This window comes from Narcine bancroftii, chromosome 3 (assembly GCF_036971445.1).
Source record: "Narcine bancroftii isolate sNarBan1 chromosome 3, sNarBan1.hap1, whole genome shotgun sequence".
Classification (NCBI taxonomy): domain Eukaryota; kingdom Metazoa; phylum Chordata; class Chondrichthyes; order Torpediniformes; family Narcinidae; genus Narcine; species Narcine bancroftii.
Genome location: NC_091471.1, coordinates 3,041,236 through 3,059,190, shown reverse-complemented (window position 1 = coordinate 3,059,190; position 17,955 = coordinate 3,041,236). Strand labels below are relative to the sequence as shown.

The 17,955-nt window shown below is 44.0% G+C and overlaps 1 protein-coding gene across 5 annotated transcripts in view; it reads left to right on the top strand.

The window, feature by feature from the left end:
- Window positions 1-17,955, top strand: part of LOC138756934 (uncharacterized) — a 99,414-nt gene that overhangs the window by 36,074 nt on the left and 45,385 nt on the right. For all 5 annotated transcript variants that reach the window (XM_069923389.1, XM_069923386.1, XM_069923385.1 and 2 more), the window contains one exon: window positions 6,000-6,130. In XM_069923389.1, the coding sequence (XP_069779490.1) occupies window positions 6,000-6,130 (131 nt within the window). The remainder of the gene's footprint in view (window positions 1-5,999; window positions 6,131-17,955) is intronic.

Here is a 17,955-nt window from a genome sequence, read left to right as displayed (position 1 = left end):
TGTGTTTGGCAGTGTAAAGGGAGCGTTACTCCATGTATGGGGCAGTGCAGAGGGAGTGTTATTCCATGTGTGGGGCTGGACTGAGAGGAGATGGCTCTGAGAAGAGGAGATGGGGGCAGGTGTGAGATGTGCTGGCAGGTGATAGGTGGAACATGGAATAAAACACAGAAGTTTGCAGACGTTATTGTAGTAAAAACACAGACCTGCTGGAGGAACTCAGCCCACCTTGCAGTGTCTGTTGGAGATAAAGTTGTATTCCAATTGTTTCAGCCCTGAGCCCTTCTTCAAGGAATGAGGTCTTATGGCTGAAAGAAGGGCTCAAGCCTGAAACATCTGCTATATATCTTTACCTTCAATGCATGGTACAACTCTTGCTGAGATCCTTCAACAATTGTGTATTTTTACTAGGTTGAACATGGAACAGTATATCACAGGAACAGGTCCTTTGGCCCACCTGCCTGTGCTGTACGTGGATGTCCAAATCAAGCAAAAACTCATGCTGCTTGCTGTTGAGAAATATCCCTCCATGTATCTGTCTCAGAGATTTTTTAATTTTCAGAGCCTTGAAGGGAGACACAGCTAGCATAGTTGTTAGTGTAATGTTGTTACAGCCCAGTGATTGGGACAGGAGTTTGAATCCCGCACTGACTGTAAGGAGTTTGCGTGTTCTCCCCGTGTCTGTGTGGGTGTTCCCTGAGGGCTCTGGTTTCCTCCCACTGTTCAAAACATACTGGGGTTTGTAGGTTAATTCGGTGTAATGGGCAGCACGGGCCTGTGGGCCGAAAGGGCCTGTATCGTGGTGTACGTCTACATTTTTTTTAAAGTTAAATTTTTATCTCCCAAAATTAATAATTCTGGATCAAGCAGGTTTTATAAAAAAGAAACATTCTGCTGACAACTTGGGAAGATTATTGAATATAATACATCAGTCACAATCCAGAGAAGATCCCAGTGTAGCAGTATCTCTGGATGCAGAAAGGGCCTTTGATAGATTGGAATAGCCATATCTATTTAAAGTATTGGAAAAATTTGATTGGGATAAACATATTGATTGGGTAAAAGCACCATATTCTAAACCACAAGCATAACAAATGGCCAAATTTTGTTGACATTCCCCTTAAGTGGGCAGGGTTGTCCACTGTCTCCAGGGCTGTTTGTATTAGCTATTGAATTACTAGCAGAATATATTAGGAGGGGCCCACACATAAGGGGAGTCATAGAGGGCCAAGCTGAACATAAAATAAACCTATTCGCAGACGATGTGTTATTATACTTGAAGGAACCAGCTGAATCATTGCCTAAATTGCAGGCCACCCTGCAAGATTACGGCATAATCTCTTGATATAAGGTTCATTTGGAAAAAAGTAGGATTATACCCGTGACTGATTCAGACTATGAAAGATATAAACAGAAGCCATTTCAAGTGGCAATCAGGTAGTTTTAAATACCTGGGATAACAACGGATAGAGATTTGGTAAACTTAAACAAACTCAATTATACCCCCATCCTTGAAAAGATCGAAGACGATTTAAGCAGATGGAGAAACCATCACTTTGACGGGCAAGGGTAAACTGTATCAAAATGAAGGTGTTGCCGAGATTACAGTATTTATTTCAATCCATTCCTATTTATCTACCACAAACATTTTTAAAGATATTAAATGGCAGCATTCCTGTGGAATGGCAAAATCTCCAGAATCTCCATGGAAAAATTGACGTGGGATTATAAATTGGGGGAGGGTTATGACGACCTTATTTTAGGAAATATTATTTAGCAGTGCAGTCGTGGTTCCTCACATCTTTATTTGAAGAAGGTGAATCAAATGGGGGTGGCGAAAGATTTTATTTACAAAACAAATACCAAATGAATAAATAAAAGAACAGATAATCCTATCCTAAAACATCTGATAAAAATCTTGAAGGAAATGAATGATAATATCGGAAAAGAGATTGTAATATTGCCAAAAGCACCCTTCATGGCAACAAACTGATGCCTATGAATTTGGGTAACAAAATTCTGGAAATTTGGCATCGAAAGGGGATCTGAACTACTGAGGACTGCTATGAAAATAGCTCATGTCCTTTGAACAACTGAAGGATAAATATGATTTGCCTAATGGAACTTTTCACGACTTTCTCCAGTTAAGATCCTTCCTGACGGAAAAATGGGCCCTGACCATGACGCCTCCTGAAGGGAACGAGGGAGAGGTCAGACTTGGGAATAATGATCGATGAAGGGTGTTGGTCAGATTTACATAGGGAGAGTTTAGCATCAATGATTAACGCCAGACTAAGATGGGTACAATATCATTTCTTACACCAATTGTATCTCACACCACAAAAATTACATGAAGGAAAACCAGAGATATCGTAAATGTGGGTGCTTAAGGTGTGGGTTATACGCTCACTCCACATGGACCTGCGCAAAGGTGAGACCCTTTTGATTGGAATTATCTAATATATTAACTAAGATTATGGGAACAGACTTTCCGTTGGACCCGGAGTTGTATTTATTGGGAAACCTAGAGGACGTGGGCAGAACATTAAATTCCAAATTAAATTTGTAGATATTGCCCTGTCAGTAGCAAAAAAAAATGTATGTGATCCCCTAGAAGTCCGACTCCCCCTCTCATCACTCGATGGCCCTCGGAGATGCACAATTGTGTGCACACGGACAAAATAATATATAATTGATGAAGTAAATACATTTGCCAAAATATGGCAACCTTATCTGGAGCTCTTTGGTGCACAGTTTTTACAGCCCACAGTTCTAAAAAAGCTAACAAAATGTATAAAGGCAACAGCAGTGAAGCTCGTCAAAGAGTTGAAGTCGATTAGAAAGACGGGTAGGACGTTGAAGTTTTCTTTTTTCTTTTTATTATTTTTCTGTTTGTCATTTTAATTGTTTTAGTTGTTTAATTTTCAAAGTCCTGAGGGGAGGGAAGGAAATTGCAAGTCAGCTGATATAGTATTTGTATCTGAGAAATGAATTATACAAAAAGTATAAATATGTTAAAAAAAAATTTAGATACAATTATGATTTGGAAAAATTGAAAAATAAAATTTTCCAAAAAAAAAATGTTAAAAGTTAAAAATTGCAGAGGAAATGTTGTGTCAGGTGATGAATGGAACCAGGGAAAGGTCGATGGAACCAGGTGGGAGGGGAGTGAGGAAAAGTGAACCAAGGGAGGGGCTCGGAATGGAAAAGCTGAACACGGAGAGAGCAATCCTGGTGTACTGGTGTTAAAGTCGGGCTAAAACAACAGCAGGACAAATGAGCTACACAAGCAACCTTTATTGCATATCGCTAGCGGGAGTGGGGAGCATAAAGGAGGAGTAGCTGTTGTTACTCATTTCTCTCTGCTGTACCCACTCATTTAATAGTTCACTTTAAACAGTGTTTTCATGGTCGACGTCGCAGTGGGTCTTGGCATGGAGTATCCCCCAGTTGCTTCTCATTAGGTCTTTTACAATATATCTTTGTAGCTGAACATAGAATTTCAGTTATGCTATGCCTTGCAGTTTCGATAACATGATGATGTCTGGCTGCTTTCCTTTGTCAATTAATGCTAATGAACCTGTGTCAATTTATTTTCTACAACGGAAGCCTCCAGCACCTTTACATTTTCCTCTCTCCCCTTCTACACTGGTGGTTGTGGGAGAAAGGGGAGGGGGAGTGGGTTACTTGATACTGGAAACTTCAGTGGCCATACCATTGGGCTGAAGGCTTTGGTCTGGGTTCAAGTCAAGTTTATTGTCATCTGATTGTACAAGTACAACCTGACAAAGCAGCGTTCGCTCCTCGGTGCAAAACACGCAGACACACAACCTGACATAACACACATGTGGACAAACAATACATATGCAGTGCGTATGTACTTATATATTAAAAAATTGTTACATAAATAGTAGAGTCTCAAAGGGTTTATATGAGCCGTTCCTTTGGTCGTCCAGCATCCTCACTGCCCGTGGGGAGAAGCTGTTCCTCACCCTGGTGATGCCGGCTCTGATCCTCCTGCATCTCTTCCCCGACGGGAACAGCTGAAAGATGCTGTATGCAGGCTCACCATTCATTTGGTGGACCACGTTGCTTTGTCCAGCAGAGTCACGTTTCATCTCTTGTTGTCATCACTTCAGCTCTCTTACACGTAGGCCACCAAGGCAGAGCATGTGTATGTCCTGAATCTTGAATATGTCATCTGGTTGGTGACGGTGCTGGAGTTGGATCATTCGCCATCTTCAGGGATGTAGCCAGTTCCCTCGAATCAATGCTCAGACAAGCTGGGTGCTTGTGCCGTGCCTCGAGATGCACGTGGTAGATCAAGCCTGGGAGTGCAAGCCTTCACACAGTGTTACAGGACATCCCTGGGTCGTAACAGCAAGGTGGAACAATAAGCCAGGGACAAATACCTTGACCCCTTGGATTTCTGGCTGAACCAGCTGAGTTGAATGAATTAGTCACTCCGGTGGAAGTAGAAGCCGGATGATGCAGATACCTTGCAATCTCCAGCTGGTTGCAGAGCTAAGAGGCTGTGTCCTGGAACAGTGCATTTCCTGCTTTCTTACCCGAGGACCAAGAGATCGTTAAATCAGCAGCGAGACCAGAACACATCAGAACAGAGTCAGGCCATTCGGCTCATCGTGCCCACCTTGCCATTCCATCGTGGCTGATTTACTATCCTTTTCAACCTGCCCGTGACCCCTGTGTGCTGCCCAAATACCTCATTTGACCTACCACCCCCATTACGTTCTGAAGGGTGGAAGGAAACCCATGCAGACACGGGGAGAATGTACAAACTCCTTACAGACAGTGCCAGATTCGAACCTGGATCGCTGGCGCTGTAACAGTGATATGCTCTCCACTACACTAACCATGCTGCCTGCTGCTTTCTCCCCGTTACCCTTGATTTCCCTCCTAATCAACAACCTATCAACCTCTGTCTTAAATCTACCCAATGACTTGGCCTCCATGGCCATCCATGCCAACGAATTGCACAGTTTCACTTCCCTCTGGGAAATGTGAATTCCTCCTCATCCCTGTTCCAATGAGACATTTCCGTACCCTCTGGTCCCAGACTCCCCCACTGTAGGGAACATCCTCTCTGTGTCCACTCTGTCCAGGCCTTTCATTATTTAATAGGTTTCAATGAGATCCCCCCTCGTTCTTCTAAACTCCAGCAAGTGCAGTCCCAGAGCCTTCAAAAGCTGCTCATATAAAAACCATTTCACTCCAGGATCATCCTTGTAACCTTATCTGGACCCTCTTCAATGCCAACACATCCTTCCTTAGATGGGGAGCCCAAAACTGTCTGCTGCTGTAGATGTGAGAGTGGGTGTTTCCCTTAATCAGAGTCAGATTTATTGACATGAACATGTGTCATCAAATTTGTTGTTTTATGGCTGGAGGATTGTGCATTACAAGTGCAAAATTGCTATAAATTACAATTCCTTAAAAAATGAATAACTAGGGCAAAATAGAGAAAAAAGTGAGGGAGTGTCTGTGGGGTTCATTGTCCATTCAGAAATCTGATGGCAGAGGGGAAGGAACTGTCCTTGTGCCGCTGGGTGTTCATCTGGTTCCTGATGGTAGAGGGCATGGCCTGGGTGGTGGGGGTCCTTGAGGATAGATGCTGCTTTCTTGATAAAGATGTCCTTAATAGAGTGAAGACTAATGCCCATGATGGCGCTGACTGAGTTTCCAACTCTCTGTAGCCTTTTCTCGTCCTGTACATTGCCAGCTCCAGGCAGTGATGCAACCAGGCAGAATACTTTCCACAGTACACCTGTTGATATTTGGAAGAGTCTTTGGTGACATAACAAATCTCCTCTAACATGCCAAGATGCCACAGCACCAGGGGGTCATAAGTGTTTTCTGGAGCGATAAATCTAGAAACATTTAATGTACCGTGTTGCAGAGTTCAAATATCAATGGTAATGCTGCAGTCAGGAGTCACGAGAGCCTCGAGCCAATGGGCCCTGATTTCTTCTCTGTTCTTCTAGGCTGGGAAGGAACAAAGCAGTCTGTGTGGCCTCCTGACCCGCTCTCAATGCTGAGTGAGGAAGACCGGAGGAGGATTGAAGAAATAAAAGCAGAACTACTTCAGCAGTCGGAGACTTCCATCAACTCCCAGGTAGGCCGGAGAAACTCAGCAGCTCAGTGTATTTTATATAGCCTGAAATGTTGGTTCCCATTGCTTGATGAAGAGCTCAGGTCTGAAAATGTTGCTTATGTACCTTTTATCTTTGCCACATAAAATGCACCGTTTGACATGCTGCGTTTCTCTAGCATTGTGCTTTTATCTTGACCTCACAAAGATAAGCGTATACAAGCCGTTGTCATACCCACACTCCTGTTCGGCTCCGAATCATGGGTCCTCTACCGGCACCACCTACGGCTCCTAGAACGCTTCCACCAGCGTTGTCTCCGCTCCATCCTCAACATCCATTGGAGCGCTCACACCCCTAACGTCGAGGTACTCGAGATGGCAGAGGTCGACAGCATCGAATCCACGCTGTTGAAGATCCAACTGCGCTGGGTAGGTCACGTCTCCAGAATGGAGGACCATCGCCTTCCCAAGATCGTGTTATATGGCGAGCTCTCCACTGGCCATCGTGTCAGAGGTGCACCAAAGAAGAGGTACAAGGACTGCCTAAAGAAATCTCTTGGTGCCTGCCACATTGACCACCGCCAGTGGGCTGATACCGCCTCAAACCGTGCATCTTGGCGCCTCACAGTTCGGCGGGCAGCAACCTCCTTTGAAGAAGACCGCAGAGCCCACCTCACTGACAAAAGACAAAGGAGGAAAAACCCAACCCCAACCAACCAATTTTCCCCTGCAACCGCTGCAACCGTGTCTGCCTGTCCCGCATCGGACTTGTCAGCCACAAACGAGCCTGCAGCTGACGTGGACATTTACGCCCTCCATAAATCTTCATCCGCGAAGCCAAAAAGAAAAAACAAGGTATCTGCAGACTTCCGTGTTTTACTTTCGAGAGAGATTGGTGGCCTATATTCACCCCATGCTGCCCCGTTAGTGTTTCCTGGCAATGTGACGGAAGATTGCAGAGGGATCTTTCACTGGGATCCCGTGGTTCTCTGGAGAAATGGAAGTAAGAGCAGACCATTCAGCCCCTTGGGTCTGCCTTCTCATTTGATATTTTACCTCAGTACTGTTGCCTTGTACTAATCTAATCTGTCTGACCATGGTATCATGCACTGCCAAACCAAGGCCACCCATAAATGGAGAAGCAACACCTAATATTCTGTCTGGGCCCTCTCCAACCAGATAGCATTAACATCTACTTCTCCGGTTTCTGCTAGACCATTCCCCATTCTCCCTCCCTTCCCATCCTTCTGTCTCCTTTCTCCAGGTCCCCATCCCCTTCCCCCACCCCAATCACCTCAGCTTGTGCCCTCCCACCCATATCGACCTACATGCCTCTTGCCTGTGGTCCTCTCCCTGCTCCCCCAAGCATTTTATTCAGATGCCTGCACTTTCCCCTGAGGGAAGGGGAGATTGGAACAAGGCATCATAAGTTAAGGGTTAGGGGGCAAAACTTTAGGAGTAGTATAAGAGGATGCCTCTTCACTCAGAGAGTGGTGGCTGAGTGGAATGATCTTCCGGAAGAGGTAGTTGCGGCAGGGTCAATTCTGTCATTTAGGAGGAGGTTGGTGAGTACATGGATGTGAGGTGGTTATGGGCAAGGGAGTGGTAGGTGGAACTAGTGGAGTTTCATGTAAATCGGTGCGAACTAGAAGAGCCGATATGGCCTGTTTCCGTACTGTAAATTGTTATATGGTTATACCTTTATGAAGGACTCAGTCCTGAAACAACAGTTATGTATCTTTATCTTTGCTAGATAAAGAACGCTGTTTTATCTGCTGAGTTCCTCTAGCATTTTTATGTAAACTACAATCACAGTGGCTGCAGACATTCTTCTTTAACTCCGGGGCCTGACAAAGTCAGTGTACTTATTTCACCCAGTGTTAATGAATGGAGATGGATGTGGTAGGGAAGTTGTGGGAGCTGATGCAATCATTTGACAACCATGGCAAGAGGTGGCTGTGGTGAGTGCCGACCATCAAGGTTTGGACAGAGCTGGCGTTCTCCCCCACTGAATCGGGAGCTGCCAGCCTGAGGTCCCGACCTGGAGTTGCACAGGAGACTACAGGTGCTGGGATCTGCGGTCACGCTGCGGGAGGAACTCAGTGGGACGAGGAGTGTGTTTCAAGTCGGAACCCCTGTGTCTTGATGAAGGGTTCCAATCCAAAATGGCGATCATTTTAAATCCTCCCACTGACGCTGCTCGACCTGCTGAGCTCCCTCAGCGGCGCATGTCGCGATCTCGAGCTGTTTGCAGCTAGAAGTAGTTCTTGCTTCCCCTCCCCTTCGTTCCCCTGTTGACAGTGAAAATCAAGGTCATTGAGAAAGGCTCAGCCCACCTGGGGTCCCAGGGCCCCTTCAGGCGAACTTTATAAATATGGGCAACCTGCAGTAAACAGAGGAACAAGTCTAGACATGATCTGTGCTGACACTTCAAGTATCCAGCGGAGCTGGGTGGAGACCCAGCTGCACTCAAGCAGGCAATCTTGTGATTCACTGCTTGCTCTTTACTTAGAGCTTTGGCGAGGGGGCAGAGGAGATTTATCAGGATGTTGCCTGGATTGGAAAATGTCTTATGAGGCAATGTGAGAAGAGCTGGGACTTGTCTCTCTGGGGCAAAGAAGGATGAGAGGAGACTTGATAGAGGTCCACAAGATTATGAGAGGCATAAATATGATGGAAGCCAGCAACATTTTCCCAGGGCAAGAATAGCAAACACCAGAGGATGTGTGTACAAAGTGAAGGGAGGGAAGTTTCGGGGAGACATCAGGGGTAAGTTTTTTTACGCAGAAAATTGTTGGGGCCTGGAATGCCTTGCTGGGGTGGTGGTGGAGGCTTAAACATGGGGGAATTTAAGAAACTCTTAGACACATGGATGGGAGCAAAATAGAGGGTTATGAGGTAGGGAGGATTTAGTGTTTCTTTTGGTAGGAATTTGCAAGTCGGCACATCTAGGGATGAAGGGCTTGTACTGTGTGGTGGTGTTCTATGTTCTTATCGAGTGTGTGTGGTTGTCCAAGCCAGTTACATCTGTTGAGAATACACCTTCAGTGATCTTGTAATTTATCTGAGCGGACCCTCACCCTTGTCGAATTTTAACTATGCACTTTAGTTGTGGATAGAAGGTCATCTTTTCCCCTCCTGGTGTTTTGGGCTGAAATTTGTGTCTCCTTTGATGTGCCCCCTCCTCCCAACCACCCGGCCAGGGCTTCCAGCCCAGCTGCCCAACTCAATAGCTTCCCCTTTCCCTGCCTGCCAATCTCTGTCTTGTTCCAGGCAGCTGGACCATTGGGCATAAGGTCCACACCTTGAACCCCCCCACCGTGAGCCTCCACTCCATAGAACCATAGAACACTATAGCACTAGAAAGCAAAGATACATAATGAATGAAAGCAGACAGGCACCTGAATAAAATGGTTAGGGAAGGGTCAAGGGGAAGATCACAGGGTCACAGTCAAGCGGTCACAGAAAAAAGATAAAAAAGCTGAGGTGATAGGGGAGGGGGTAGCTCTCTGATTGTAGAGGAAAGGAGACGGGAGGATGGGGAAGAGAGGGAGAATGGGGATTAGGCTAACAGAAACTGGAGAAGTTGATGTTAATTCCATCGGGTTGGAGAGTGCCCAGACTGAATATTAGGTGTTGCTCTTCCAGTTTACCTCTTTAGCTTGGTAGTGCATGAGGCCATGGTCAGACATGTCGGCAAGGGAGTGGGGTGTGGAATTGAAATGGTTGGCCACTGGGAGCTCCCCACCATTGTTGTGGACAGAGCGAAAGTACTCAGTGAAGCGATCTCCTCATCTGTGCCCAGTATCTTGAGGTAGAGGAGACCACAATTGGAGCACCGGATGCAGTGGATGACCCCTGTTGATTCACAAGTAGAGTGTTGCTTCACTCATAAGGACTGTTTAGGGCCCCGAATGGTGTTGAGGGAGGAAGGTATTAGGAATTAAAATCTGGTACAAGTTGAGGATTGGTTACCAGTGAAAGCAACAGGAATTTTCAGTAAATAAATGAACTGCTGGAGGAACTTGGGATCTGTGATGGGAAAAGGATTGTGGCTGAGAAATTTTCAGTTTGGGAATGGTGATACATGGGATGTGCCACTGATTTGGGGCATGGTCCTTGGCTATTCGTGGTCTATATTGATGATTCAGATGAGAAAATTAAGTACAATCTATCAAGTTTGTTGCTGATAACAAGTTAGGTAGCAGCACAGATTGAGAAGAATGCAGAGAGGTTTCAAGGGGATGTTGTACCTCCAATGTATGGGCGACAAAAAGCCCCTCTAACCACAAGGAATGCATCCACATCCCCTCTCTCACCACCATTCAGTGCTCACAAGAGTTCTGCTGGGGTAAGAAACACTTCACTTGTGAATCTGCAGGGGTCATCTACTGCAGCCTGTGGTCCTGTCGTGGTCACCCCCATGTTGGGGAGACTGGACGCAGACTGGGAGATCACATTGTGGAGCAGCAGCAAGAACCTCCCAGTGGCCACCCACCATTGCCACGCTGATGTGTCTGCTCATTGCCCCATGTACTGCCAAATTGAGGCTGCCCATAAATTATAGGATCAACACTTTGTGCTCAGGCTACTGCCAGGCAGCATCAATATTGAATTCTCTAGTTTGTGTGAACCCTCCCCTGAGTCTCTCTTTTTTTTCTTACTCCTCTGTCTCCCTTCCTCCATCTCCCCATCCCTTTCCCTTCCTTCTCCAATCAGAGAGCTGCCCTTCTTCACCCCTACTCCGTCCCTCTATTACTTCTCTACTTTCTCTTCTGCCCTCCCACCAGTTACCTCTTACCTGTGAGACTCTACTCCTCCCCCATCTTTTTAATCAGGACACTGCCTGGTTTTCTGCAGTCCTATTGACGGGCTCAAAATGTTGACTGCCTTTTACTTCCTCTGGATGCTGCGGAATATCCTGCACTGGACCCCAGTGTCTACAGACTTGCTTGTTCACCTACTCCTGGTACTATTTCTTGCGCTATGCATCCTCTCTACCCTCCTCATCACAGATTTCAATAATTTCAACAGAACATAAGGGTTAATGCAATGCTGTTAGAGTGCCAGTGATTGGGACAGGGGTTCAAATCCTGCGATGTCTGTAAAGAGTTTGTACGTTCTTCCCGTGTCTACGTGGGTTTTTCCCCGAGGGCTCCGGTTTCCTCCCACCGTTCAAATTGTAGCGGGGGTTGTAGGTCAATTGGGAATAATTGGGCAGCGAGGGCCTGTAACTGTGCTGGATGTCTACATTTAGAACATCAAGGGTTAAGGGGAGAAAGCCAGGGAGTAGGGCGGATGGATCAGCTCATGATTAGAATGGTGGAACAGATTTGATGGGCCCCACTTCTGCTCATATATCTTGTGATCTTGTAAGTTCAAATGCATAGAGCTGTGAGATTGTTCTCTGCCCTTGGTCTGTCCTCAGTGATTTCATTCATAATAACTCTGTGTTGCCTGTGATCAGTTGCCATGGATTGTCTCCACAGAAACGAACTTTATGGTGCACTGTATACAAGCGGTATTTTCACGCTGTCTTGGGTAAACTTATACCTCTCATTTTAGATTGGTCACAGTGTTTGAGCTACCGAAAGAAAATAGACACACACACCGAGAGCAGTTCAGTTTATACAAATGTTTATTACAAATTCAAAAGCTGATTTCAAACTACAATATGCAAGCCCTTCCCAACTATACTTATCAACGCTTGGACTGGTCCCAACTGCCGAAGCGAGGCAATGACTGCACACTTGTAGTAGGTTGTCAGGGCGCCAGTAGCAACTTCTCCACCTCCCCTGACCAGGACGTTGGCTAGACTCCAGAAGTTCTTCTTGCTGAGAGACGTTGCCACCTCTCGGAGAGTCTCAAACTTCAGCAGCGGGACCATGACTTATATTACCCAAAAACTGCTTACCCAAGCCCCTATTCCCAGCACAGCAAGAAAGATAAGCAAGCAAGTTAGCACCTAGGCTTCTAATGAATAACATAATTTCCAGCTTATCACTTTGAATACAATGGTTTATTTTGCATCAAGGCTAGGCCTCTGACAGTCTGTGACCAAAACAAGCAGGAAGATTAAATGTTCTTGGTACACAGATGTCCTTTCGTCAGATAACAGCATCTCTGTCCCCTTGGTGGAATTTAGCTTATGTCTGCTGATTCTAAAACACAAACAGGTTCTCAGCCTTGCAGAACCCAGAGCTGCAAGTTTAAAAAAACAGGTTAGAATCTTCCATTACACACGCACATTGTTCAACCTAGTGATCTCAAACTGTTAGACAGCAGAAAACAGCTTGTCCAAGCCTGGTCTTGCTTCCTGAAAGAAATTGTGAATTTGTGATAGACAACTTCAAGCTGAATACAAAGATAATTTCAGATTTGCTGTATCACATAGGAAGTTGGACAAACATTAAAATAACTTGTATTGAATTTAGCATGTGTAATCACTGTTACAAGATCAAACCAGCAACCACAAAGAAGGCAGATCACACAGGGGTAAAGATGAACAATTACTTTATTAACAAAAATTCACCTTCAAACTTTAATTCAAAATCTTGCCCACTAGTTACTATGCAAATCTCTATAACAATGTCTTTCTTTGGCTTGGCTTCGCGGACGAATGTAAAACTAATAAATTCCCCAGCCTAAATATAACATACGTAATCAAAGTCTAAGTTATATTTCCAACCAGCTCACAGAAAAACTTAGACACAAAACACACAAGACTCACAAAATTTTGATCTCAACCGAAGTAAAGATCATAAACAAAATTCAGTTTGTTTGGTAAACTGAAGCCAAAAGATCTTTGTGAGAGAGAGAGAGAGAGAGAGAGAGAGCACAAAATTCGAAGTTGTCTTGTGTTGCTCGGAGAGAGAGGAACCACTGGCTTGGTCCGGATCCGTCTGGCTGCCTTCAGAATGTTCATCCTTTTTGAAATCCCAACATTCTAAACTGTCCTCCAGACCATGACTCATGCTCTGGGCCACTTTCCACTCCACAGCACCACCCAGTGGGGGTTTATCGTCCAAGTCCAGAAATTTTTAGATCATTTTCTGCACTTGCTCAGTCCATCTCCGACTCTCTCACCAGTCCACCTTCACCTTGGCTCTCTCAGGCAAACTGTCACTTTTTAACATAAAACCACACAACATATAGGCCAATACACAACACAGAACTCTGTAACATCTCCCCTGCTTAAAAAAAAATTTGGTCCACAAGAACAAATTTTTAACAATTAATGGAAGTATTATAAAAATAAAATAAACACTCAATTTTTTTAATAATAAATATGTGATTAGATTCATATCTACCCAGATTAACATCTTGACAAACAATCTGCTATTATGTTATCCGTCCCCTTTATGTGTGTAATAATTAAATCACACTCTTGTAACATTAAGCTCCAATTCACTCTCCGTCTTCTTATTTTTAATTTAAGACAGAAAAACTAATGGATTATGATCAGTATATATTATTAACGGTTTTTGAGCTGTACAAATATACACATCAAAATGTTGCAACACTAAAACAAGCGCTAATAACTCCTTCTCCATGGTCAAGTAATTTCGTTGATGGTCGTTAAACTTTTTTGAGAAGTACGAAATAGGATGTTCTACTCCATCACCATCCTTCTTCTGTAACAGTGGAGCACCAACCGTTTCATCACTGACGTCCACGGCTAAATAGAATGGCTTTTCAAAGTTAGGGGACAAAAGTACAGGCTGATGGCATAAAATGGCCTTTAACTTCAGAAACGCTTCCTGGCATGCATCTGACCAGAAAAATTTTTCTTTCTTTCCAAGTAGTTTTGTTAATGGGAGTGCAATTTCTGCAAAATTTTTACAAAATCTAAGATAGTAGTCAATCATAACTAGAAATCTCCGAAGAGCTTTCTTATTACTAGGGATAGGGAACACAGTGATAGCCAATACTTTCATTCCAACGTGTGCCACCTGTCCCTGTCCTACCACATAACTCAGATAAATTACAGTGGCATGTCCAAACTCACTCTTGTGCAAATTTACTGTGAGGTGTGTTTCCACCAGTCTCTGAAATAACTGCTCTAATTCAAGCATGTGTTCTTCCCATGTATCCATACTAATGACTAAATCATCGATATAGGCTCCTGTGTGCTTTAAACCCTGAATTACTGCATTAATCATTCTCTGAAATGTGCCAGGTGCATTTTTCATCCCAAAGGCTTAACATTACACTCATACAATCCCGAAGGTGTAACAAATGCAGAAATCTCCCTGCCTTTCTCTGTCAAAGGAACACATCAGTATCCTTTTAAGAGATCAATCTTTGTAAGAAACTTAGTCTTTGTCACTATGTTTACCTTTCGATAATTTGTACAAAACTTAATTGAGCCATCTGGCTTAGGCACCAGAAATGATATGTTGGCCTTCATATCGGGAGGGTTTGAGTATAGGAACAAGGATACCTTACTGCAACTGTACAGGGCCTTGGTGAGACCCCACCTGGAGTATTGTGTGCAGTTTTGGTCACCTTATCTAAGGAAGAATGTTCTTGCAATGGAGGGAGTGCAGAGGCGATTCACCAGGCTGATACCTGGAATGGCAGGAATGACTTATGAGGAAAGATTGCGCAAATTGGGATTGTACTCGCTGGAGTTTAGAAGATTGAGAGGGGATCTCATAGAGACATATAAAATTCTGGCAGGACTGGACAGAACAGATGCAGATGGGATGTTTCCAAGGATGGGAAAATCCAGAACCCGGGGCCCTGGTTCGAGGATAATAGGCAAACCATTTAGGACCGAGATGAGGAGGAATTTCTTTACCCAGAGGGTGGTGAATCTGTGGAATTCATTGCCACAGAGGGCAGTAGAGTCAGGTTCATTAAATATATTTAAGAAGGAATTAGATTCTTCAGTATAAGGGTATTAAAGGTTACTTGGGTAACTGGTGAACTTTTGTCTATAAGCCTCTGGGACTAGTTCCTAAGATCGGAGTATAGCCTGCTTTCAAATTTGTAATCAGCTGCTTGTTGTACCCTGAGACACGAATACACCTGTTGGGCTTTCCCATTAAGGACATTTTGTAGCAGGAGTGACCACTGATCTCGTGGCCATTTTAAATTTACAGCTACTTTCTCAAAATGCTGAAACTATTGGTCTATTTCAGCTTCCTCAAATGGAGGAACTAACCTCACTTCTCTACTGACCAGAAACCTCTCCTCCTGACTAGCACGTGGGTTTCTGGCTTCTCCCTCTCCTTAGGTTAGGGTCTGCCTCAATTTAACTAGTTCTAGCTCATGTTTCCATTCTTTCTCCCTCTCCTCCCTTGTGGCTGCTCTCTCCTCCATTTCTATCTGCCTTACTGCTTCCTGTTCAGCTTTCCTTTCTGCCTCTCTTTTTTCCTCTAACTCGAGTTTTCTCAAAGACAACTTTACTTCCTCTGAAGTTTTCTCCTTTGGAAACTGTTCTAATGCAGCTTCTTCAAATACCCCCTTTCCTACATAGAGCTTAACAATCTTTCGGGAAATTTCCTTTTTTTTCATCCCAGTTCTTACTGTAAGAAGTTTTAACTTGCCAACTATAACCATCAGTTCTGTCTTTTTGCCATTTTTAAATTAACCACTGAAAGGTTAGCGATGAACTGGTCAATATTTATAGTTGCTGGTTTTTCTGCTGGTCATTTATACACTCGCCGTTTATTTTTAATTTCAAGCTGGAGGTTGAGTCAGACTCAGAGGACTCAATCACTCCTAAAGCTCCCAAATTGGTTTGATCCCAGATGATCACCCCAAATTATGTTACAAGATCAAACCAGCAACCACAAAGAAGGCAGATCACACAGGGGTAAAGATGAACAATTACTTTATTAACAAAAAAATTCACCTTCAAACTTTAATTCAAAAATCCTCCCTTTTATAACAATGCCCACTGGTTACTATCCAAATCTCTATAAGAGTGTAAAACTAATAAATTCCCCAGCCTAAATATAACATATGTAATTAAAGTCTAAGTTATATTTCCTACCAGTCCACAGAAAAACTTAGACACAAAGCACACAAGACTCACAAAACTTTAATTTCAACTGAAGCAAAGATCATAAACAAAATTCAGTTTGTTTGGTAAACTGAAGCCAAAAGATCTTTGAGAGAGAGAGCATAAAATTCGAAGTTGTCTTGTGTTGCTTGCAGAGAGAGGAACCACTGGCTGCCTTCGGAATGTTCATCCCTTTTAAAATGCCCAACATTCTAAACTGTTCTCCAGTCCATGACTCATGCTCTGGGCCTCCTTCCACTCCACAGCACCACCCAGTGGGGGTTTATCGTCCAAGTCCAGAAATCTTTAGATCATTTCCTGCACATGCTCAGTCTGTCTCCCATTCTCTCAGCAGTCCACCTTATAACCACACAACACATAGGCCAATACACAACACAGAACTCTGTAACATCACATAATGATGTTGACACATTGTGCAGTTCATCTGAGCTAAAAATGTTTTGCCACTGATTTTCATTTGTACTCAGCATCTGATGTCTTTTGTGACAGTGTCCAACAATAGTTGGCCAGAATTGAAGGATTCCAGTTGCCCAGATTCATCTTTTCCATGGTTGCATTGTATTGGTGAAACCTTTCACCATGTTCATCACTGACTGCACTGAGATCAGCAGGGAAGACGTCCAAGTGCAAATGCTGAAAATGAATTTTCAATGACGTTGAAAATGGAGGTGGACTTCAAATATGACAGGAAATCACAAAAATAGATTATATCTGAAAAAACAGTAAGGAAAAGCTTAATGTGATTTTCGTGATCAACAGCCCAAAATCCATAAAATACACCCAAAAACATCCAGGAAGCAAAATCTTCATTGCCTAGTGTCACACTTAACCAAGTTACACACATACATATTGACAAGTACACATGCACACACATTGTACGTTGGCAGTCATGCACATTCGGTGTGCACTTTGTGCCCTCACCTCACACTGATGCATACACATAGGGGCAATAATGCACACCCAGCGTGCACTCTGTCTCTTCACCCTGGCGTTGACAGAGAGGAGCGGTTGTGCATGTTCATTTCACTGAACCAGCATGCACCGCCACATCTCAGATTGGGTAACTGGTGAATGATGGGCACCTTTACCCATGGGCCCACCCCATATGACTGACAAACTTGTTTGTGGATCCCATTAAGGCCATCAGCTGCTCTCATTCCCAAACTTGTCACTACTTGCCGAGGCTTGAGCCCTGCACTTAGGAGGACTCACCAGAGCAGACTTCATTACAGGCATGAATCCATTTAGGCTTGGCTGTAAGTTGCTTCTTTCTTGCTCTGTGCTGTCCACTCTGGTGTGTGATCTACTTGCTGTCCAGGCTTTGCCCTGCTGCTATTGCAGCTTGTACACTGAGAGTCCCTCTCTTTCTGGGGGGAACACAGTTTGCAGAAGGGTTGTGCTAGTGTATTACAGATATAGCCAACATGGAACAAATGAAGTACCAAAGGAGTATAAAAATGCAAGAAACCTTTCGAGAAAGAAACCAAGAAGGCTAAAAGAAGACACGAGGTTGCTTTGGCTGGCAATGTGAAGGAAAATCCTAAGGTTTCTAGTTTCCTACAGGTATATTAAGAGCAAAATGATAGCAAGAGACAAGAAAATCAGAGTGGTTGGCTTTGTATGGAGCCAAAAAAGATGGGAGAGGTCTTAATTTTTTTTTCATCAATTTCACTCGAAAAAGGCATAGAGTCATGGGAAGCAAGGAAAACAAGCAGTGAGGTTGGTCATGGAACCTATACAGATTAAAGAGGAGGAAGTGCTCACTGTCTTAAAGCAAATAAGGGTGGATAAATCCCCAGGTCCTGACAAGATATTC